The sequence below is a fragment of the Salvelinus alpinus genome, chromosome 17, assembly GCF_045679555.1.
Source record: "Salvelinus alpinus chromosome 17, SLU_Salpinus.1, whole genome shotgun sequence".
In the NCBI taxonomy this organism is placed as follows: domain Eukaryota; kingdom Metazoa; phylum Chordata; class Actinopteri; order Salmoniformes; family Salmonidae; genus Salvelinus; species Salvelinus alpinus.
The window spans coordinates 19801337-19822678 of NC_092102.1; the positions used below are offsets into that span (position 1 = coordinate 19801337).

Genomic DNA, 21342 nt, shown 5'->3' on the forward strand with positions numbered 1-21342 from the left:
TGTAGTTCTTTTTAAAAGCCTGCCATATCAACAAATGGCACATTCCTGTCAATTCTCTCCTCTCAACTGATTGGCTGCCTAAACAAAACTGCTACGCAACACTGATAACCTTTTTGAGGGGAATTAAGAAGGGACAGCGTGACCCTTTGTTAGCACAGAGAGATTGTTGTTCCACGTCACATTGAATGTGGGCATTTAGGAGTTTATTATTTAGCTTTTCTCAGCACTACTCCATGACTGACAGACTTTTGATTGCTGTAGATATAATACTGACTGTCTGACCTATACTCCCGTAGTGCTATTAGGTACTGGGACAATAACCCATTTTAAAATGGAGATGATTTGTTACATTATTTTATGATTTGATCCAAAAACCGCTGTTTTTTGGCTGATATGAAGAGAGACATTGTGGATGGAGAGATACAAAGATGAAAAGGTTGACACTTGCCAGACTATTTCAGGAAGAGGTGTTGGATTTTACAGAGCAACGCATGCAAATTGATGAATGAATAGAAAACTGGGTCAGACAACACTCTGTAAAAAGCTTTGGGGAGACTAAAACTCTTGAGACGTATAATGTCTCTGGTGTGTCTGTGGCCTGATACTGCTTATGCAGATCTTGTATTGGGGCCACGGGGCGTTCTAAAGTACGAAATGCTCCTTGAAGCTGCTTATGCTTGTCAGCTTAGGACTGGGCTACTGTGCATTCTTTTGCTCGTTGTTACATCAACAATGTCATTTGAAACATGGGCGTGGAAAGACAGGTGTTTTTGAAACATTTGCTCTGAACACTATTAGCATCATGACTGGAGATGACCAAAGGACACTGAGGGTATTTGCAAGCCAATGCTGGTGTTGAACTATGTGGTTCATGCCAATTTGCAGATGTAGATTTTGTGGGTTTTAACAGGCCGTTGCTAACCTGTTTGCATGGTGTGAGGATTTGAAGCGTCTTTCTAAACAAAGCCTTGCCTTGTGAGTTACTACCTAGCACTGTTATGTTCAGCTTACAATTCTGGTTTGATGTCTGAGCCGCCTCCATTTCACATTCACACAGCAGAAGACTGATGTAACTCGTTTTCCTCTCCTCTCCTCTCACCCTTTTCTGCACTGGTGGTATGTGCAGACGCAGGCAGCATGTCCGCCCCCACAGACCCAGAGGTGAAGGAGCTGAACCCAGTCGACTTCATCCAGCTACAGCAGTACATTGACTGTGAGTACATGCAGGCAGGAAGCCTCCTCAGCCCTGCTTCGCCTTCCCCTTACACCCACACGCTCTCATATGTGGAAGTGGTGATGACTGTCTCTTACTAAGTATCTGCAAAATGTTGCCACATTGGGCCCACAATTTTTCTTGGTAGATCTCTGGATTCAGCCATTTTGTGAACATCAATTTTAAGGAAAATTAAAGAATAGAAAACTGGATTTCTTAGCCTAGCGTCTGTTATCCATTTGAATGCCGTAATACATCTGTCATGTAATACACATGTCATGTTGCTATGTAGAATATTATATATTTGTAGTTTCTGCCTACAGAAAGTGTTCATACCCCTTGACTTAATCCACATTTTGTTGTTACAGCCTGAATTCAAAATATATATTTTTTCTTCCTCACCCATCAACACACAATACCCCATAATGACGAAGTGAAAACATGTTTTTAGAAATGTTTGCATATTTTATTGAAAATGAAATATCTAATTAATATATCCCTGAGTCAATACTTTGTAGAAGCGCCTTTGGTGGCGATTATAGCTTTGCGTTGTCTTGGGTATGTCTGTATCAGCTTTGCACATCTAGATTTGGGGATTTTCTCCCATTCTTCCTTGCAGATTTTCTCAAGCTTTTATTAAATTAGATGGGGAGCGGCGGTGAACAGCAATTTTCAAGTCTCTCCACAGATTTCAAAGCGATTCAAGTCTGGGCTTTGGCTGGGCCACTCGAGGACTTTCACATTCTTGTTCTGAAGCCATTCCATCATTGCTTTGGCTGTATGCTTGGGGTCATTGTCCTGTTGGAACGTAAATATTCGCCCCATTCTAAGGTTGTTTGCACTCTGAAGCAAGTTCTCATCAAGGATTTGGCTCCATTAATTTTCCCCTCTATCCTTACTAGTCTCAGAGTCCCTGCCGCTGAAAAGCATCCCCATAGCATGATGCTGCCACCACCATGCTTCACGGTAGGGATGATGTTAGACAGGTGATGAGCTGTGCCTGTTTTTTCCCCCAGACATAGCGCTTTGCATTCAGGCCAAAGAGTTACATTTTTGTCTCATCAGACGACAGAATCTTTTGCCTTATGCTCTGTCTTTCACCTGCCTTTTTGCAAACTCCAGGCGTGCTGTCGTGACTTTTTCTCAGGAGTGGCTTCCGTCTGGCCACTCTCCCATAAAGCCCAGATTGGTGAAGTACTGTAGAGACTGTTTTCCTTCTGGCATGTTCTCCCATCTCAGCCAAGGAACTCTGTAGTTATGTCAGATATAGACCTCATCATAATTCTATATCGGCGATCTTCGGATGGTTCCTTGGACTTCATGGTATAGTTTCTGCTCTGACATGCACCATCAACTGTGGGACCTTATATAGGCAGGTCTAAATCAAGTCCAAATAATTGAATTGGCCACAGGTGGACTCCAATCAAGTTGTAATGACATCTCAAGGATGATCAAAAGAAATTGGATGCACCTGAGCTCAATTCGGAGTGTTATAGCAAAGGGGTGTGAATACTTTAATTTTCAATAAATTTGCAAACATTCTAAAAACAAGTTTTCACATTGTCATTATGGGGTATTGTGTGTAGATGGGAGAGGGGGAAAAAAATAATACATTTTTAATTCAGGCTATAACACAACAAAATGTGTAATAAGTCAAGGGGTATGCATACTATCTTATAGTAATACTTATAGTTTCTGATTATATACTGCTTCTCTGTAACAATCATTACTTAGACATTCATGTTTGTAGTACTCTAAAATAAGAGTGTGTGTGTGTCCTGTGTGTCCTGTGTGTCTCTTCTCCTCCCAGACTGCACGCTGAAGGTTAAAGATGTGCTGAGGGAATTTGATGCAGATGGCAGGCTGGCCCAGCACAGACATGGAGAGGTGAGAGGAAACCATGGCCAGGTTGATATCGACCCAACCACAACTCATGTCTGCTCTCAGTCCCTCTTGATAAATGTCTGTGGTACATTACTACATTAATACACAGTTTGCCGTGACATTTGAGAGTGATTGTTATGCTCATGTGATACCCATTGGTTTTCTTTTTAGAAAATCTATAAAAATTTAAACATTAATCATGTTGATGAATATGACATGACTACCTAAGAGCGCTGTATATAAATCAAATCAATTAGGAGAGAATTGTCTTCAGGGGTTGATTGAGTTTTGCAAACCGCTGAAGGTACTAATGGAAATTACCTCTTCAAATTGTGCCAATTTTGCAAGTTCTCTGACTGACGTTGTGCTGGCATCATGCAGAGTAAGCCATTAGGTGATTTAACGGGACAGGTTTTCCAATATTGCCGATATCAGCAGTTGGATTTGCCAAATAATTAGGGTAAATCCAATCTTCTCTCATAAGATGGATAAAAACAACACATAGCAACTGGGACTTACGGACTTAAGCTAGGGGAAACAATGGGTTACAGAACAGAAAGACTGATATTTCTCAATGAGGATGATGAGAAAGAAGCAGCAACTCTCGAAGTAGAGTCATTAAGTGAAAAATCTGACTAAAAGCATTGATCAGTATGGTTATGTACTGTATACTCTGTTGTCGGGAATCTCTTCCTTTCTCTCCTTCTCTACCCAGGTCTTCTTAGCAGGGAAAGGGGGATACCTAGTCATTTGTACAACTGAAATGTGTCTTCCGCATTTAACCCAACCCCTCTGAATCAGAGAGGTGCGGGCGGCTGCCGTTGAGCTTGGGCTGCCTTGCGGTACCATAGTGTATTACTGGGGCAGTTCTTTAGCGTATCACCCAGGGGAAAGCAACTACGACCCGAAATGGGTTTGTGGTTCAGTATTCCAGAGGGAGTTCTGATTTGTGGCCCTTAAGCAAATTACTCCCCCTAAGTTATTCCAGGAATATCAGGCAGCACAAATGGATGACATGTGATTTTCTTGGGTATCTCCCAACCTGTTAGAGTGTGAGATACAGACAAAGTTCTCAGATGAAGTTTGTGGTTCAGAACAGGTTAAGCGCGTTGAGCCAGAAATCAAAAGGTCACTGGTTCAAATCCCTGAGATGATTAGGTGAAAAAAATCTGTTGGCGCCGTTGAGCAAGTCACTTAACCCCAATTGCTCCTGGAAGTCGCTCTGGAGAAGAGGGTTTGCTAAAGGACTAAAATGGAAAAAAAAAAAAAAAAAAAAAGGTTTTGACCAAATCCTCTCATTGTAACGTCTAGGAATTATTATTATCTGCACCCAAATCACTGTGTCCTAAATCAGAATGTTTTGATAAGAATCATGATATCTCTGTCATCTTCCCATTTTATTGATTGATCGATCATTTGAATCATTGATTGATTGATTGATTGATTGATTGATATCCCATCCTCTGCTTCAGTGTATCAATGAGGAGGGCTTCCGTCTCTTCCTGAAGACCTATCTGGAGGTGGAGGACTTCCCTAAGGATCTCTGCCAGCGCCTCTTTCGATCCTTCCAGAGCGGAACTGAACCTGACGGGCAGGACAATGCTAGTACGTTTATTACCCTCGCGTAGACGCATATTATTGTCTGACTATAATCAGCAGTTTCACTATTCTCGGTGCTAGTTCATTTATCAAAGTCCACAGACTGCACATGATTATGTGTGCTCTATGTGTTAACTTCCCCCTCCTCCTTCACCTCCTCTCTCTCATAGAAGAGGTATTTTTGAAGGACGTTTCGTGTTACTTCTCCCTGTTGGAGGATGGCCAGCCCAGAGACAAGCTGGAGTGTGAGTCTTGATCCTGTTTTCTCCACCATGTAGCAGCTCCATACTGCAGTCTCTTTTTATAGATATTTTGTTTGATGGCTTTGTCCAAGATTTTTATATGCCAATTTCTCCCTCTTTCAGTTGCTTTTAAACTGTACGACAGAGATGGCAATGGCGTCCTTGACAGCTCCGTAAGGCAATTAGTCATATTTTTTATGATCTACATAGAAATGGGTAATGTACCAGATTACCCATTTCAGTGTAATAACAATGTAATAACATCTAATGACTGGCTGTTGAAGGAGATATCACCTTATACCCTTTAATTTCCATAAGGTATATCAGTTCTTCAACTAACAATAACTTATGCTCTCCTGCCTGTATGAACCCAGGAGGTGGACCGTATCATTGCTCAGATGATGCACGCTGCAGATTACCTTGGCTGGGATGTGTCTGAGCTGAGACCAGTAAGTGTGGTCAAATTTGGGATTTCTAACAATAACTGACTATCATTTTAATAGAGGGGAAAATACCTAAAGTCTTCTGCAAATATCTGCTGCACAAACAGCCACTCAAGAATGCTTATTTAGACACTAAGTTATAAGGCACTTTCATTTGTTCAGGTGCTGAAGGACATGATGACGGCCATCGACGCAGACAGCAGTGGCACGGTCTCTCTGGATGAGTGGGTGGAGGGAGGAATGAACAACGTTCCCCTGCTGGTGTTACTGGGTCTGAAGGTGGGTGAGCCATATTCACCTGCTGGTTTGTGTTCATTAGGGACAAAATGGAAGAAAACTAACTGAAACAGGGAGGAACTACCTGAACTTGTCCAATAATAAGAAAGGCTTGTTTTTTTCCATTGCAAAACATTTTGCTACAGTGTGCGTTAATGAATACAACCCTGGTGTTACTAGGGCTGAAGGTAGGAGTTGGACAATCCATCACTCATTCCTCTTTATTGCGTCAGCAGGTTTTTTGTGGAGCCTGGGCTGGGAGGAGTACACATGATGCGTCCCCTTGATCTTATTTCCTAATGCATGTTTACGCTGCTAATGTACTGTTTTTCTACCAGCTTTAGCAATATGTCACAGCCTCCACCAGTCTCTGGAGTTTCTTTTTCATCTCTCTCTCTCTCTCTCTCTCTCTCTCTCTCTCTCTCTGTCTCTCTGTCTCTCTGTCTCTCTGTGTGTGTGTGTGAGCACACACTCTCTCTCCCCCCCATCTCGCCTTCTCCAACACCCTTCTGCTGACTCAGTGCTGCGGGCCTGCTAATGTCACATCTTTCACATATACCACATCTATGCACCACCAGCAGAGTGAGTTAAGCTTTTTCCACTTTAGCTGTTACTTTTCCATCTAACATCACCATCTTCGTCAATTAGTAGTAACTACAACGGAAAGGAAGGAAATAGATATTGATTGTTACAGTATAAAGAGGAAGTGATTATGTTTGAAACAACTAAACTAATTGGGGTGCCACAGCACTCTGATCTCCCAAGACTGTGATTTGGAAATACTAGCATCTGAGAAAATATCTTGGTATAGTGGGTAGACCTACTTATTGATAATGCAGTTTGCTTCTGGGTCTGTTAGTTGACTTCCTGGCAAAGTGGACTGTCTGGCTAGCTGACTGAAGGTCTGAACTGTAAACTGGTCTCTCTCGCGCCCCTACAACAATGCCAGGGACTTCCCCTCCGGCTATTTCAGGCCACCAATGAGAGTCCGAGCTCTCTCACTTTGCTGAGTTCAGGGGCTATGCTTCATAGCCCCTGAAAGTCTGGCTTTGAGCTGAGGCACCATGAGTCATTCAAACCAATGTTTGTAAAAGCATTTGTTACTGTCGATTTCTGTCTAATCTAGATAAGGGCATATATAATCTGTGACCTTGTTAGTGTTATTTAAAAACATTCATTCCATTCTCAGAAAATGATAACTTTCCATAAAAACCACAATAACTTTAGTAATGTTCAGAAAACCTAAGAATGTTATTTAAAAACATACACAACTTTCTGAAAGTATTCATGCCCGTTGACTTATTCCCTTTGTTGTGACAGCCTGAATTGAACATGGATTAAACAAATCACACCCATCTACACACAATACCCCATAATAACAGTGAAAAACATGTTTAGAAATGGTTGATAATTTATTGAAAATTAAATACAGACATATTTCATTTATATAAGTATTCACATCACTGAGTCAATACTTTGTTGATGCACCCTTGGCGGCGAGTACAGCTTTAAGTCATCTTGGGTATGTCTGTATCAACTTCGTAAATCTTGATTAGGAGATTTTCTCAAGCTCTGTTAAGTTAGATGGGGAGTGGCGGTGAACAGCAATCTTCAAGTCTCTCCTCAGAGTTCAATGGGATTCAAGTCTGGGCTTTGGCTGGGCCACTCAAGGACTTTCACATTCTTGTTCTGAAGTCATTCCAGCGCTGCTTTGGCTGTATGCTTGGGGTCATTGTCCTGTTGGAACGTAAATCTTCGCCTCAGTTTCGGGTTGTTTGCACTCTGAAGCAGGTTCTCATCAAGGATTTGCCTGTATTTGGCTCCATTCATTGTTCCCTCTATCCTTACCAGTCTCGGAGTCCCTGCTGCTGAAAAGCATCCCCATAGCATGATGCTACCACCACCATGCTTCACGGTAGGGATGATGTTAGACAGGTGATGAGCTGTGCCTGTTTTTTCCCCCAGACATAGCGCTTTGCATTCAGGCCAAAGAGTTACATTTTTGTCTCCTCAGACGACAGAATCTTTTGCCTTATGCTCTGTCTTTCACCTGCCTTTTTGCAAATTCCAGGCGTGCTGTCGTGACTTTTTCTAAGGAGTGGCTTCCGTCTGGCCACTCTCCCATAAAGCCCAGATTGGTGAAGTACTGTAGAGACTTCTGGCAGGTTCTCCCATCTCAACCTTGGAACTTTGTAGTTCTGCCAGAGTGGTCATTGGGTTCTTGGTCACCTCCCTGACCAAGGTCCTTCTTGCTCAGTTAGGTCAGACGGCCAGCTCTAGGCAGACTCTGGGTAGTTCCATATTTTTTCAGTTTCCCAATGGAGACCACTGTGCTCTAGGACACTTTGAACACTATAAATTGTCTTATACCCTTCCCCAGATATAGACGTTATCACAATTCTTTCTCGGAGATAAACGGACAGTTTCTTGGACTTCATGGTATAGTTTCTGCTTTGACATGCACTGTCAACTGTGGGACCTTATAGAGACAAGTGTGTAAATCATGTCCAAACAATTAAATTGGTCACAGGTGGACTCCAATCAAGTTGTAGTGACATCTCAAGGATGATCAAAGGAAATTGTATGCACCTGAGCAAAAATGTTTGTGTTATAGCAAAGGGCAGTGAATACTTATGTAAATTAGATATTTAAATATAGCATTTTCAGTCAATTATTTTACATTTACCCCTTGCAACTCTTCTACGGACTCTGGAAGAGTGCGTCCTCCAAAACACAACCCTGCACTGCCCGCTTAACCCGGAAGCAATCCGCACCAATGTGTCGAAGGAAACACCTCCCAGCATGCAAGCACCCGGCACACCACAAGGAGTCGCTAGAGCGAGGCGGGACAAGGAAATCCCGTCCGACCAAACTCTCCCCTAACCCGGACGATGCTGGGCCAATTGTGCGCCGCCTCATGGGTCTCCCGGTCACGGCCGGCTGTGACACAGCCTGGGATCAAACCCGGGTCTGTAGTGACGCCTCAAGCACTGCGAGGCAGTGCCTTAGACCGCTGAGCCACTCGGGAGGCACTCTCTATCTTCTTTAAGTGTGCACACTAATTGACCACACCTGATCTTAATGCGTGCTTGTTTCCTTTGAAATGGGGTCCGTTTGAATAGACTAAAATGAACAGCTTTGTATGTGTAAAAAACCCTGGTATGCTAGCTCTACCCTGGTCGCGCAGTATACTAATTCCATGGATAGAGAATAGAAGATCATAGGTTTGAATTTCACTGATGCTGCGTCACAATAGAAAATATGTTTTCCACGCGAATTCATTTCTATCTGTACTTGCAGTGTCATTAAAAGTCTTATTGAAACATTCACTAAAGGTTTTAAGGAAGTTATTTTAAAAGCATCTGAATAACCTTTACATTTTGTTCTTAGTGTTAAGAAAACTTATATTAATAACCATAAGAAAACATTCAGAACATTTAGAGAATGTTCTCAGAATGTTGTTTAATTAGCTTCAAATAACCTATAATTTCCGTTCTCTGAGTGTTACTAAAACCTCCCAGGAAAACATCCAAGGAACTCAAGTAAAGGTTCTCAGAACCTCCATGCAACCTAAAAACAAATGTTTCCAGAACGGTCTGGAATGTTCGCTTTTGTTCTTAGAATGTTTTAGAAAAAATCTGTTTTACCGGTCAGAAAAGGTAGTTCCCGCAACCAATCTGAAAACCAAAAACACCCTACACACATTCCCACAATTTCCAAGGAACTGGGCACACACTGGTTGAATCAATGTTGTTTTAACGTAATTTCAACGAAATTATGTTGAACCAATGTGGAAGAGACGTGGAAGTGACATCTGTGCCCAATGGGAAATGTGCTAGCTGGGTTAGGATTGGTGTTGATTATTTTTGCTGCTAATAGAATCACTAATTGCAGATGACACCCCAATTTCCAACCATGAGCCAATATTAGAATGAGATGTGTATCAATGCTTGCATTGCTTACATAGTGCTTTCCAAATATGATTAATATGAAATGATTATGCGGAGTATAGACATTTACTCTGAGATTCAGTGTTTGTTCTAGAAGTGTGCAAAAATTGTCAGCAAACTACATAAAAATAGATTCAAAAGCACATACTTTATATATTTCATTGATGATAACATAATATGTATTTTCTCTCCCTCCACATACCAGATGACTCAGAAGGATGGGCAGCACCTATGGAGGATGAAGCATTTCAACAAGCCTGTCTACTGCAACGTTTGTCAGAGCATGCTGCTAGGACTAAGGAAACAGGGGCTTTGCTGCACCTGTGAGTCACTGTCTAGTCTCACCACTAGAGGGCAGTACAATTTAACGTTCTCAATCCACTCAAAGCTCATTTTTGAGCAGAAAGACATCTATCTTGATCATGTAATTGAAAGCAAGTTAATGAAATCTCATACTCATAATCGGATTACGCTAAAATGTATGCTAAGATATGTCATAATGACTTATGACATCCCTGCATTGCAGTATATTTCAAAATTATTTTCATAGAAAAACAATGTAGTGGCAATGTTTATTGCCTACTTAATCGTCACCCTCGTTTCTAGTCTTGACTAACATGATTAATTAAATCAATAAACGAGAGAGAATGACAATAATAGTTCAACAATGGAGACACGTAATGCATTGTTTACTTGCCTTTGTTTTCAAGGCTGTAAATACACGGTCCATGGACGCTGTGCCAACATAAACCCAGCTCCCTGTACCAGGACCTATGTCAAGTCTAAGAAAGACACAGGGGTATGAGTGTTTTTTTTCCAAACAACTGAAAATTCCATTGTAAAATGTTATCTTAATATTTCCAATGCCTCTTCATTCTTAGTGTATGTTGTAATTTGAATGTCTGAGCCATTCTCTTTGTCCCTGTTTATGTACAGTATGTCTGTCTTGCATCTTACTGGGCCTGTGTCTCCTGCCTCAGGTTCCAACCCATGACTGGGTCAGTGGGAACTGTGACTCTGGGAAGTGTGACAAGTGTCAGAAGAAGATCAAGAGTTATCACGGGCTGACGGGAAAACACTGTGTCTGGTGCCACTCCATGGTGAGGAGGGAGGGCTCCTGAGTAGCTCTGTGGTCGTGTGAGTCAGGCCACTTGGAATTATTAGGCCAGATGTTTTCTTCCACGCAGAGGATTTACATTACAATCTGTTGTGATATCTGTTAATGGAGTGGTTTTGAAAGAGCTACGTCTGGAACTACATATTTTAACAATAAAACACTGGGGTGTTTTTTTATTTTTTTTACATTTTATACAAATAAAAGACTCACAACTTTAAAAAAAAAAAAATAGATATATATATATATATAACATAAGCACTTTGTGACTACTGTTGATGCAGAAAGGGTTTTAGAAATAAAATGTTATTGGCTTTATTCATTAATAATTTGATAAGAGCTAGCTATATCTCTGGCTGTGTTCCAGCGCCATGATGACTGTGCCTCCCAGGAGCCCTCCAGCTGTAACTGTGGACCTCTCAGAGACCATATCCTCCCCCCCTGGGCTATCTACCCTGTTATAAAGGTACTGGATCACCTACTGCCCTGTTAGTTGTCCAACACTGTAAAATGGAATATACTGTATAAAGCTCACAGAGATATATGTTTAGGAACCTCAACTGTGCGAAATAACTTTTTTCTTATCTTAAAAATAACATTCACTCGCATGCAATGGTAATAGTAGGATATCTAAAATTTCCAGCTTGAGAAACGATACATTTGGTTATCATATTGTCATTGCTTCTTGTTTTATTTTGTGCCTCTGGGTGATCCTCATGAAATTAGAACAAAAAAGACCATGATTTGGGATTTTCACTATATTTAATTAATCAAAGGGTCCTTTTGGATGAAGGATTGTTGAAATATATTTGACATTTGTATCTTAAAGCAGCAATCAGCAGTAGGAACAATAACAAAGTGGCCTCCCACCCATGGTTCAGTAAAAAGCTGAGGGATGGGGTTGGAGGAATTTAATAGCTCTCAAATTCATAGACATAGTAAGGATTGACCGTCCATGATATCAAAATGATAGTTTTGTGTTTGTTTACATTTTCTTTGTTTACAAACATTGGAGAAAGAAAGCTCATATTTGGAGTTCTGATGAGTAACAGCAGTTGAACTAAGCTCATGAGGCATTTATAAGATACACTGCTCAAAAAAATAAAGGGAACACTTAAACAACACAATGTAACTCCAAGTCAATCACACTTCTGTGAAATCAAACTGTCCACTTAGGAAGCAACACTGATTGACAATAAATTTCACATGCTGTTGTGCAAATGGAATAGACAAAAGGTGGAAATTATAGGCAATTAGCAAGACACCCCCAATAAAGGAGTGATTCTGCAGGTGGTGACCACAGACCACTTCTCAGTTCCTATGCTTCCTGGCTGATGTTTTGGTCACTTTTGAATGCTGGTGGTGCTCTCACTCTAGTGGTAGCATGAGACGGAGTCTACAACCCACACAAGTGGCTCAGGTAGTGCAGCTCGTCCAGGATGGCACATCAATGTGAGCTGTGGCAAGAAGGTTTGCTGTGTCTGTCAGCGTAGTGTCCAGAGCATGGAGGCGATACCAGGAGACAGGCCAGTACATCAGGAGACGTGGAGGAGGCCGTAGGAGGGCAACAACCCAGCAGCAGGACCGCTACCTCCGCCTTTGAGCAGGAGGAGCACTGCCAGAGCCCTGCAAAATGACCTCCAGCAGGCCACAAATGTGCATGTGTCTGCTCAAACGGTCAGAAACAGACTCCATGAGGGTGGTATGAGGGCCCGCCGTCCACAGGTGGGGGTTGTGCTTACAGCCCAACACCGTGCAGGACGTTTGGCATTTGCCAGAGAACACCAAGATTGGCAAATTCGCCACTGGCGCCCTGTGCTCTTCACAGATGAAAGTAGGTTCACACTGAGCACATGAGCACATGTGACAGACGTTAGAGAGTCTGGAGACGCCGTGGAGAACGTTCTGCTGCCTGCAACATCCTTCAGCATGACCGGTTTGGCGGTGGGTCAGTCATGGTGTGGGGTGGCATTTCTTTGTGGGGCCGCACAGCCCTCCATGTGCTCGCCAGAGTTAGCCTGACTGCCATCAGGTACCGAGATGAGATCCTCAGAGCCCTTGTGAGACCATATGCTGACACATGCACATTTGTGGCCTGCTGGAGGTCATTTTGCAGGGCTCTGGCAGTGCTCCTCCTGCTCAAAGGCGGAGGTAGCGGTCCTGCTGCTGGGTTGTTGCCCTCCTACGGCCTCCTCCACGTCTCCTGATGTACTGGCCTGTCTCCTGGTAGTGCCTCCATGCTCTGGACACTACGCTGACAGACACAGCAAACCTTCTTGCCACAGCTCGCATTGATGTGCCATCCTGGACGAGCTGCACTACCTGAGCCACTTGTGTGGGTTGTAGACTCCGTCTCATGCTACCACTAGAGTGAGAGCACCGCCAGCATTCAAAAGTGACCAAAACATCAGCCAGGAAGCATAGGAACTGAGAAGTGGTCTGTGGTCACCACCTGCAGAATCACTCCTTTATTGGGGGTGTCTGGCTAATTGCCTATAATTTCCACCTTTTATCTATTCCATTTGCACAACAGCATGTGAAATTTATTGTCAATCAGTGTTGCTTCCTAAGTGGACAGTTTGATTTCACAGAAGTGTGATTGACTTGGAGTTACATTGTGTTGTTTAAGTGTTCCCTTTATTTTTTTGACCAGTGTATATCATTAATTTATAAGTCCAAAAATAGATGTAGCAACTGCTGATTTTCCATTTAAAGCATAATTGAGAAGTAATTAATTCAAATTGGAACATTTGTTACTCCATAATGTTTCATCTGTAAGTGCTACAAAGCTGTAACGTCCTGACCAGAGTTCTTATGTGTTTTGCTTGTTTAGTGTTGGTCAGGACGTGAGCTGGGTGGGAATTCTATGTTGTGTGTCTAGTTTGTCTGTTTCTGTGTCCAGCCTAATATGGTTCTCAATCAGAGGCAGCTGTCAATCGTTGTCCCTGATTGAGAATCATATATAGGAGGCTTGTTTTGTGTTGGGATTTTGTGGGTGATTGTTTCCTGTCTCTGTGTTTGTGTTCTGCACCAGATAGGTCTGTCTCGGTTTTCACATTTGTTATTTTGTTACTTGTATTAGTGTTACCGTTTATTAGTCTAATTAAACATGTTGAACACTAGCCGCGCTGCATTTTGGTCCTCTCCTTCACCAATGGAAGAAAAACGTTACAAAAGCAAAAATTGGTGTCTGTAATATGAATAGTATTTTGATGTCAATGACAATTTTCTTACATTAATTTATGAATATTGAAATAAATAAACATAAATATTGAAAAGATGCCATTTTAGATTTGGCAAATTTTTCAATATATCATTGAACATAATATTCTACAGGCGTATCAAAGTTATGACCCATTTTAAAGCTACAATATATAACTTTTTGGGCGACCTGACCAAATGCACATTGACAGATCTATAACTCACATTTCTATCTCATTGAAAGCAAGTCTAAGAAGTGGTATATCTGTTCTATGTGTGCTATTTCTAGGCTTCCAGTTCGTACATTTTTGTGTCTTTTACTTTTGGTTTTGTACACCAGCTTCAAACATATGAAAATACAATATTTTTTGTTATGGAAAATATTTCACAACGGTTTAGATGGTACAAGGATTCTCTACACTATACTTGCTTGTTTTGTCACAAACTGAAATGGCGGAGCGATTTCTGTATAGTGCAGCTTTAAACAGAGAAATTGCCATAGTAACCAATCACACTCCTCCTTTTACTTGTATCATTGCACATTCTGCAAATTACCAGCAGAGGTCAACCATTTTGAATCGATTTTCACATTCACTCTGTTGGTAATGCATACAAATTGGATCATAACTCTAAAAGTAGCAGAGATTCAAATCTGGAACTGTGATATGCCCGTTGATCAGTGGGGGCTGCTGAGGGGAGGACGGCTCATAATAACGGCTGGAATGGAGTCAATGGAATGGCGTGGAAACCACGTGTTTGATGTATTTGATACCATTCCACTGATTACGCTCCAGCCATTACCACAAGCCTGTCCTCCCCAATTAAGGTGCCACCGACCTCCTGTCCTGTAGACGTAGAGTATCATCATGTTTAACAAGATCTTGAACATTTTGCCAAATCAAGAATTTGATATTTTCAATATTCATAAATGAATATAAGAAAATTATTATTGAAATCAAAATACTACTTATAGGCCTCCCGAGTGGCGCAGTGGTCTAAAGCATTGCATCGCAGTGCTTGAGGCATCACTACAGACCCGGGTTCGTTCCCAGGCTGTGTCACTACCGGCTGTGACTGGGAGTCCCATAGGGCGGCACACAATTGGCCCAGCATCATCCAGGTTAGGGGAGGGTTTGGCCAGGGGGGCTTTACTTGGCTCATTGCGCTCTAGCGACTCCTTGTGGCGGGCCGGCGCCTGCAGGCTGACTTCGGTTGTCATTTTGAACTGTGTTTCCTCATGCACATTGGTGCGGCTGGCTTCTTGGTTAAGCGGGCGGGTGTTAAGAAGTGGGTCATGTTTCGGAGGACGCATGACTCGACCTTCGCCTCTCCCGAGCCCTTTGGGGAGCTGCAGCGATGAGACAAGATCGTAATTGAATATCACGAAATTGGGGAGAAAAAGTGGGGTAAAAATACAAACAAAATAAAATTATAATAATACTACTACTCATATATTACAGAGCAAGCGGTAAAGCTTCATGAAACCAATGTTTGCTTTGTAGCACATACAGCTGGAACATTGAAGAAGTCCTGGGTAAGGCCAAAATGTCACAAATATTCTAACTTCAATAAATTCTTTCTCAATTATGTTTTAAGATTCAAATGTACACTGAGTGTACAAAACATTAGGAACATTAGCACTGTACTTTCCATGACATAGACTGACCAGGTGAATCCAGGTGAAAGCTATGATCCCTTATTGATGTCACTTGTTAAATCCTCTTCAGTCAGTATAGATGAAGGGGAGGAGACAGCTTAAAGAAGGATTTTTAAGCCTTGAGACAATTGAGACATGGATTGTGAATGTGTGCCATTCAGAGGGTGAATGGGCAAGACAAAAGTGCCTTTGAACGGGGTATGGCAGTAGTTGTCAACCGCACTGGTTTGAGTGTGTCAAGAACGGCAACGCTGCTGGATTTTTTTCATGCTCAACAGTTTCGTGTGTGTATCAAGAATGGTCCACCACCCAAAGGACATCCAGCCAACTTGATACAACTGTGGGAAGCATTGGAGTCAACATGGGCCAGCATTCCTGTGGAACACTTTTGACACCTTGTAGAGTCCATGCCCTGACGAATTCAGGCTGTTCTAAAGGCAAAAAGGGGTGCAACTCAATATTAGGAAGTTGTTTCTTATGTTTTATACTCTCAGTGTATGTCAACAATCCTTCCTCCAAAGGACCCTTATATGTATTAAATGTTGTTTTTTGTTCTACTTTCGTGATGAATCACCCCTCTTGGTCTTTGCACAATTCAAATGAAATGTTATTTGTCACATGCGCCAAATACAACAGACAATAGACCTTACAGTGAAATTCTTAAGTACAAGCCTTTAATCAACAATGCAGTTTTAAGAAAATACCTAAAAAAAAGTTTGAAATAAAAGTAACAAATAATTAAAGAATACATTAATTGCCTGTCCATTTCTCCATTTGCCCCATTAGGAGAGGTCAAACAGCATAAAGAACGGCTCCTCAAGCTCAGCCGACGACAGTGACCACAACACCACTCCTGATGGACAGGTGCTTCAGGTACATACTAGTACCCTGTCAAGGCCTTTCCCTGTCACAGGACCGCTGGATAGTACTTGGTGTGAGCACATGAACAGCAGTGTCTAACTATTTTACCTTGTTTAGAGTTTGTCACTAGGAAGTTCCTCACAGCTATATTCCATCTGAATACACTGACAATGTAGACATCGTGTCTCCATTTGTGAAACTGCTGTAACCTGTAACTATTTATCCCTGAACAGATTAATCCGGTACCAGACACTCATCCTCTTCTAGTGTTTGTGAACCCTAAAAGTGGAGGCAAGCAGGGAGAAAGGTGAGGCTACTCGTGAGCACTGCTACACAAATGGGCATTTATAGTTTACTATGAAACCATGTCAATCTTCGTATTTTACAATGACAAGTTATATTTTATTTCAGAGTTCTGCGCAAATTTCAGTATTTGCTGAATCCACGGCAGGTGTATAACCTCTCCAATGGTGGACCTGGACCAGGGTAAGGTTTCCCATATGGATAACGGCATATGGTAGAGACCAGTATGAGAATGAAATGAAAAATGACTCTGTTGTGATGCATCACTAATTGGACAACTAAGGTATATTTAGCTACTTTGAATCTAAAAAAATTACATTTAAGACGTTTACTTTTTGGGAGTGTGATTGTGTGTGAGCCTTAATATAATTTCATTACCAGAAACTTTCATGTTATCTTATTGTTTGAGTGCAACGGTTTTGAGAAGTTCTAAAGCGAAAGCATGCATCAAAATTATAGAACAGCTCTGCTAACTTTTTTTAAAAGTATGGTATTCTAGTGGATTCTTTGAAACGTTCTTCAAACTTTTCACAGTAGAGGTCCTTTAAGTATTCAAACCACGAAAATTATAGTAAACTGATCAATTGACCGAAGTTTATATAAAAGTCAACTTATTACTGTGTAGGCCATTAGAATATTATATAAATTCATAAAATGTTATACAATTAAATGTTTTTAGGTGAATACTTTTATTTTGAAACTTCGGGGGGGTACAGAGGATTGGCCTAGCTAGCAACTTGCTATCTCATTCAAAGTTCAACATTGTGTGAATAAATACATTCCTCAACAAATTCGATGGATTTGGATCAAATTAGGCTCAATCACAGGCTATAAACTATGCGAGGCAAGGCAGCTCTGCATGTTCAAAAGAAAGAAGACAAACACAGACGAAAAAATAATTTCAGCGAAAGAGAGATACAAGTGTTGAGCAGGGAGGTAATGTGCCACGAAAATATCTTACTCATGGGAAATGGAGTGGTGAATGGCATCGAATTTGGGACAGTATTACATGGGAAATCAATGCAGTGGGGGGCGTGAGGCGAACAGTAAGCGACGTGAAGCATAGGTGGCGAGATGACAGGCTCAGAGCTAGAAATAATAAAGGATTATTGAATAATGCTGTACTGCACTGTACTGCTGTAGGGCATGCAGTTATAGACGTTTTGAAGGATCAGATACTATCACAGATTGAGGCTGAGCAGCAACAGTCAATCAATGTGAAGACCGAGGAAGAGGAATGCACCTTCGTAAGAGAAACATCAGTCGCAGTTGTGAAATCCGAGGGTGAGTTGTGTTAACATTACTTTTGCTTAATTACATTAGATATGGGATTTTGCATTTAGTTAACTTTATGATTCATCTTCACTTTCAGAGGGGCCTACATCTCTTGGAGGTTATTTGGTTACTCCTGTAACTCCAGTCCTATTGGCACTACCTCTGGATGGTGCTTCAGTCAGACTACCTTTGGGCCCCAGCATTAGTGCAACCTGTCCCCTCAACTTGAAGAATAATGGCCCCTATCAGAATGCAACCTCAAACAATGAAAACACAAAGTATCATGATCCACTCCCTCCTTCTGGGAAGCTGACAACACTACAGTCAATGTGCCAGGGGCTGGCCAGCAGCTCCAGCCTGCTCAGTACAGTCAGTGACTTGGCCTTGACCGTTAATGACATGATGCAGCGGCAGGTTGAACACAGGCAGAATAGGATGAGTGTCCTGGAGAGAATAGCAACAGCTGTGGAGATGAGAAACGCTGGTCGCCCTCCTACCTCTCAACATAAATGAAACCTCTACAGTCTCCTGAAAACCAAGGCACATCTGTCTTCGGTGCGGACTTCAACAACTAGAATAAACTGGGAAAACAAGAGGTCATTCTCTGTACAGTAAATTCACTAAATTCACTGTTTTGATGTCTTAAAATGTGATGTGCTGTTGTAGGCATATTGTCTAGGCACTAATATCAATAAGGAGCTGAGAAAGATATCCAGGTCCCAAATTGAACAAAACTACAAAGATCACTGATCTTCCCAAAATGGTACTATGATAGATGTTTTTGTTCATTGAGTTATTCTACCTCAAATTTTGTCATCTTCTGTGATCTTGGTGTCTGATATAAACTTGGTGTTTTGCACATATAACCGTGATGTTAGTCATGGGTTATCTCAATGTTTTTGATGACTTTGTTAAGCATTTTCTATCAGATTTATTTACCTATCTTTTGTTTTAGTAGAGATGTTTAGAAATCACCCCAAAAATAAAAAATACAATTCCTCTCTTTGTTGACTTGAATGGCTTATATCTGTTTGAGATGCCATAACCATCAGTGAATGTTCTTTTAGGTCCGGTCCTGCACCCATAACATAATATTACGTCTGTGTTTCAGGCTGTGTTTCTTCAGAAATCTGAAGGATTACAGGATCTTGGTTTGCGGAGGGGACGGCACTGTGGGCTGGATACTTGATGCCATAGGTGGGGTCAAGTACACAATGTTGGTAAACCATGTGGTATACATGCCGATACACTGAAGTTGATTTGTCTATGAGTACAAACTGAATTTCCTAACCAGAGACTCAAACATGTTACAGAAATGGCACCCCGTGTAGTAGACATGAGTAATATTGATCTCTCTTTCTCCCCTTCTGGTTCAATCAGACAAAGCCAATCTTCAAGTGCGGCCACCTGTGGCTGTATTACCCCTGGGCACAGGAAATGACCTCGCTCGTTGTCTTAGATGGGGAGGAGGTGAGCACAGGGTTGACCTTTTTTCATTATACCCGTTGTGTGTTCACGGATCATATATCCAGTATTTGCTGTCCATAGTTCTACTATATGTGATGAAAGAATCACTGTCTCTGGGTGTTTCATCTTAGTTTCTTGTATGTTTTTGTACTTGTGTGTGGGACCGTTGGTAGCACAGAATTATCCCTTATAGTGTACCTCTGTGGTCTGTGTAGGTTATGATGGGACAGATCTGTGTCGGATCCTGAAGGAGATCGAGGTCAGCACCCCGGTGCTGATGGACCGCTGGAATGTAGAGGTGATCCTAGAGGACCCCCAGGAGACAGGAGACCCTGTGCCTTATGAGATCATCAACAACTACTTCTCCATCGGAGTGGTGAGTTAGGAACAAGGGGAATTAACTTCTAGCCTGGTCCCAGATCAGTTTGTGCTGTCTTGACAACTCCTATGGCCATTTTCACGTAGAAGACAGCAACAAATGTGTGACCAGGCTACGTACTTACGGCACACACCAGAATGCTTTGTTATCAACTTTTCAGAACTTGTATGTTGACAGGACGCCTCTATTGCCCACCGTTTTCATACGATGAGAGAGAAACACCCCCAGAAATTCAACAGCAGGTAAACACATTTGAATAACCAGGCCAGAGTCCTATAGTACATGTGGGGACTAACCTTTTAGGGGTAGTCACCTTGTGCATGGTGTAAATGACCCTACGTTTATCCAAGAATGTTGTTCAATATTTCAGAATGAAGAACAAGTTGTGGTACTTTGAGTTTGCCACCTCAGAGACCATCTCTGCTTCATGCAAGAAACTGAATGAATGTCTTACAATTGAGGTGAGGATGGCAAACAAACAGCTGTGCATCAGCTCATAAACACAGTAGCTTTCTAAAAAAACATATATACCTTAACACATACCTCAACGTAGTCTGCAAACAAGCACATATTTTTAGCGTGCAGAATTACATAAAGGTTGTGGTTAACACAGGTGACCTGATAGTTCTGCGATATGCCTTGTGTTTATTTCATTATGGCATCTCATTAAGTTGCTCTGTCTGTGATGTTGTACTTCCCTCAGTGCTGCGGCACCCCATTAGACCTGAGTGGCCGTTCTATGGAGGGGATCGCTGTCCTCAACATTCCCAGCATGCACGGTGGATCCAACCTGTGGGGAGAAGCCAAGAAGAGTGAATGCAAGTGCTTGATGAATCCTCAGGAAATGCCTGTGGTTATTGTTGACCCTGAAGTCTTGAAAGTCAGTGGACAAGGTACAGCGATATCCCTTGGCTTTTACCAAGGGCTCAAGATTTCAAAATGTTAAAGGGTGTGTCTGGTAAATTATATTGTTAGGATATCATGTGAGATGTTAGTTCTCATGTGACAGCGGTTAAAAGATAAACGTTATTTTCATTGGAAGAGGCCCTTGACCCTGGATGGGTTGAGACGTATGTTTGAATCTTAACAGCTGGTCTCAGGCTGAAAAAGACTGCCTCTCTGTGTGAATTACATGTTCAGTGTTTCCATCTTCCGTAACAGACGTCAGTGACCAGCGTTTGGAGGTGGTTGGCCTTGAAGGGGCCATGGAGATGGGACAGATATATACAGGACTCAAGAGCGCTATACGACTAGCAAAAACCTCCCAGATCACAATCAGGTGAGTGTTTGTGAGATGTGTACAGACTGGCTGAGATATACAAAAACATTCTATCCCCACTACTTATCTTGCTTATCTCTGTCCATCTCTCAGGACTAAGAAACCTTTACCGATGCAGATAGACGGAGAGCCCTGGATGCAGCCACCCTGTACGGTGAGTGCTAGGAAGCCAGATTGGCAAGCAGAGTTGAAAGCAGGT

General features: G+C 41.9%; 1 protein-coding gene across 1 annotated transcript in view; it reads left to right on the forward strand.

The window, feature by feature from the left end:
* The window catches only part of LOC139542402 (diacylglycerol kinase alpha-like), a 38610-nt gene that overhangs the window by 11936 nt on the left and 5332 nt on the right, over nt 1–21342 (forward strand). Inside the window, exons 2-23 of the mRNA XM_071347801.1 lie at nt 1127–1213; nt 3024–3100; nt 4570–4702; nt 4867–4941; nt 5062–5111; nt 5313–5387; nt 5544–5660; nt 9813–9930; nt 10318–10406; nt 10588–10707; nt 11089–11187; nt 16366–16452; nt 16674–16747; nt 16852–16926; nt 19130–19215; nt 19399–19488; nt 19701–19861; nt 20042–20106; nt 20235–20325; nt 20568–20757; nt 21026–21143; nt 21237–21297. Coding sequence (XP_071203902.1) covers nt 1138–1213; nt 3024–3100; nt 4570–4702; nt 4867–4941; nt 5062–5111; nt 5313–5387; nt 5544–5660; nt 9813–9930; nt 10318–10406; nt 10588–10707; nt 11089–11187; nt 16366–16452; nt 16674–16747; nt 16852–16926; nt 19130–19215; nt 19399–19488; nt 19701–19861; nt 20042–20106; nt 20235–20325; nt 20568–20757; nt 21026–21143; nt 21237–21297 — 2127 coding nt within the window. The 5' untranslated portion in view covers nt 1127–1137. The remainder of the gene's footprint in view (nt 1–1126; nt 1214–3023; nt 3101–4569; nt 4703–4866; nt 4942–5061; nt 5112–5312; nt 5388–5543; nt 5661–9812; nt 9931–10317; nt 10407–10587; nt 10708–11088; nt 11188–16365; nt 16453–16673; nt 16748–16851; nt 16927–19129; nt 19216–19398; nt 19489–19700; nt 19862–20041; nt 20107–20234; nt 20326–20567; nt 20758–21025; nt 21144–21236; nt 21298–21342) is intronic.